Here is a 2,766-nt window from a genome sequence, read left to right as displayed (position 1 = left end):
ATGCTCTGATAGGAGCAGGGTCCAAGAAGCAGCCTCCGCAGGCTCCACGGCCCTGGGCCAGGGCGGTTCCGGGACGGTTCCGGGAGCCGGAACTCGGCCGCCCTGCGCTCGGTGTTCACTCCGATAAGATCAGGTTCTAAGAAGCACCCAGGCACTGAGTACAATAAGCTTTTAAATCAAAAAGTCTGACTCCACTTTTCTCCTTCTTTCGAAGATGATTTTAGCTATTCTGGATACAATGAACTTTAGAAAAACTTTTAATTTCGATAAAGATATCAACTGGGTTTTTATGGATTGCAACTAATCTGAAGATGAAATTGTATGATTTTAAAATCTTAACAAATTTTAAATTTTCTAATCCCTGGGCAAGAAACATTGTTTTCTGGACGGCTGCTCAACCCTCCTCTGAGTAGTGAACTACCACTCACCCAAACAACCAAGCCACCCTCTACAAAAATGCCCTCAAGGTTTGCCACACTTTAATTAATAGGGCATGAATCATTGTACAAAATTCAACATTCCTAGAACCCAAAGAGAATAGTAATTCCATATGGGTGCATTTGACTTTGATGAAAGTAACAACCCAGAGACGATTTAATATCTCCAGTCCACAAAGAACTTATGCTCTCCTTGATCCCTAGCAGCCACCAGAAAAAGATTTGGGCTATAGAGGCTGCATGGCATAAGGTGAAGGCCATAGCCACCCCTGACAACAGACCCAACCATGTCCTCTGACCCACCTCTCACTTGCATACAAACAGGTATAGGGAGATGATGACACAAAACATTCTTGAGTCTCCAATGCTTTGACACATGTGTCTTCTCCAACAGCTGCCACCCACCCTCTCCACACACCTCAGAAAGGGGCCTGAAGACCGGAGCAGGATTCCTTATGGCCAAATCATTCAACTTTGGACTTAAGGCAAGAGAGTCCCCATCTACACTGGCCCAAGGTGTTGCAGTCCCATTGTGCACTGGCTCAAGGGGCAGGAGTCTCAAGTACACTGAACAGGAGAGGGAGGCACCTCAGTCCAGGCCTTGGATAGGATGGCTGCCGGGCACCTGCTCTTTTCCTAAGGGCTCCGTCTTTTTTCTTCTTCCTCCTCCCTCCTCCTACATTAAATTTCTTTTTCTTTTTCCAATAAATCATTTCAACATCAATCTTATTATACAATCTGTGAGAAACAGAAATTTATTAAGACCAACTCTGCTACAGCATAGAAGAGCAGGGCAGGGGGAAGAGTCTGAGGGGAAAGAGTCTCTGATGTCGCTGGCAGGTGGGGGCAGAGGAGAGTCTCAGTGGATCCAGAGGAGCTCCTGGCTGGAATCCGCATGGAGAAGCCTGAGCCAGTGGGCACGCCTCACTTCCGAAGCTGTTGTGGCGTCTGCTTCCTGACAGGTGGCCGCGCCACGATGTCGGGATGCTCAGACCTGCTGGGGTCTTCTGGCTGTGCACTGGCCCGCCTTTCTCATGAGGGCACGTGCCCTGGGGCCACTCTGAGGAGGAACCTAGGGGGTCTGTGGCCTCCGGCCATCGGAGCCACTCTTCTTTGGGCCGCGGGCCCTTGGAAGCAGGGCATGCAGCAGCAGAGCTGGCGCAGGCAGGTGGCCATCCTCCTGGTGAGCCCCCTCCAGCCCCTGCTTCTCTCCTGGGCCTGCCCAGTGGACAGATCCTGGGAGGCCGAGCTGCCACCTTCTGCCACCCAGGCTCGAGGGTTGGGCCTGAGGTACATTCGCCACTGGGGCCCCGGGTCCTGCTGGGGGGCTGCACTGGGAGGGGGTGTCCTCACGTCGAGCAAGCGGAGAGGAATGGCGGGCTCGCTGGCACTTGGCGCAGCGCCCTTCTGCCCTGAGGGCCAGGCCTCCTGGGGCCGCTGCTGTTCACAGGGCAAGGCAAGGGCAGGCTCACTGGGGCACTTGCTGGGGCGGACACTGGGAGGACCCACAGCGGGGCCTGGGTGAGGCCCAACCGCCCCCAGACCCACAGGCTTCCTGGCCCAGAGCCCGCAGCCCGCCCCCTGGCGTCTCTGGTGCTGGAGGAGGAGGTAGGTGGCCATGGCCTCATCAAACTGGCGATTTGCCAGGGACAACCAGGCAGTACAGGGGTCGAAACCCATGTTGAACATGAGGGTCAGGATGGCGGGGTCTGGCCGCTGCCTGGGGAGTGGCTGGCTGGGACGACTGGGTGAGGGGTCCTCAGCCTGGCTCAGCCACGGGTGCCCCATTACCTGCTCTAGGGTGGGCCTCTGCCTGGGGTCCACCCTGAGGATTTGCAGGATGAGGCTGCGCGCTCCCTGGGACACATGCCCCGGGATGTGGAAGCTTCCCTGCAAGATCCGCCTCCGAAGGCTCTTCTTGGTGCTAGCCCTGAATGGCCTTTTCCCAGTGAGGAGAAAATACAGGGTGACGCCCAGGCTCCAGACGTCCGCGGGGGGTGGGGGGAGGTGGGGGGGGGCCTCGAACTCCTTCCTTTTCAGGATTTCAGGGGCGCAGTATGGGAGCGTGCCCCGGAACTCCTTTAGCTTCTGCCCAGGCGTGAAACTCATGCAAAGGCCAAAGTCGATGAGCTTCAGGTGGTGGCCACAGGATCCACCGCGAGGTTCTGTGGCTTGACGTCGAGGTGCACGAAGCCCTGCTGGTGGCAGTGATGCAGGACACGCACAATCGCCCTGAACACTCTGCAGACCTTCTCCTCTGGGAGGCCACCAGGCTGTGGGATGTGACGCTGGAGAGATCCCCCACCTGCATGCTCCATGACCAGGTACA

The 2,766-nt window shown here is 56.3% G+C and overlaps 1 protein-coding gene across 1 annotated transcript; it reads right to left on the bottom strand.

Annotated features, from left to right (window-relative positions):
• Positions 1-1,469: 1,469 nt before the first annotated feature.
• Positions 1,470-2,546, bottom strand: LOC125613622 (sperm motility kinase 2A-like). The gene has a single exon (XM_048794538.1). It carries the CDS (start codon positions 2,544-2,546, stop codon positions 1,470-1,472), a length of 1,077 nt encoding a protein of 358 aa, XP_048650495.1.
• Between the last annotated feature and the right edge of the window lie 220 nt (positions 2,547-2,766).

Source organism: Marmota marmota, unplaced genomic scaffold (genome assembly GCF_001458135.2).
Source record: "Marmota marmota marmota unplaced genomic scaffold, marMar, whole genome shotgun sequence".
Taxonomy (NCBI): domain Eukaryota; kingdom Metazoa; phylum Chordata; class Mammalia; order Rodentia; family Sciuridae; genus Marmota; species Marmota marmota.
The sequence above is the reverse complement of the archived record's forward strand: the minus strand, read 5'-3'. Positions and strand labels throughout refer to the sequence as shown.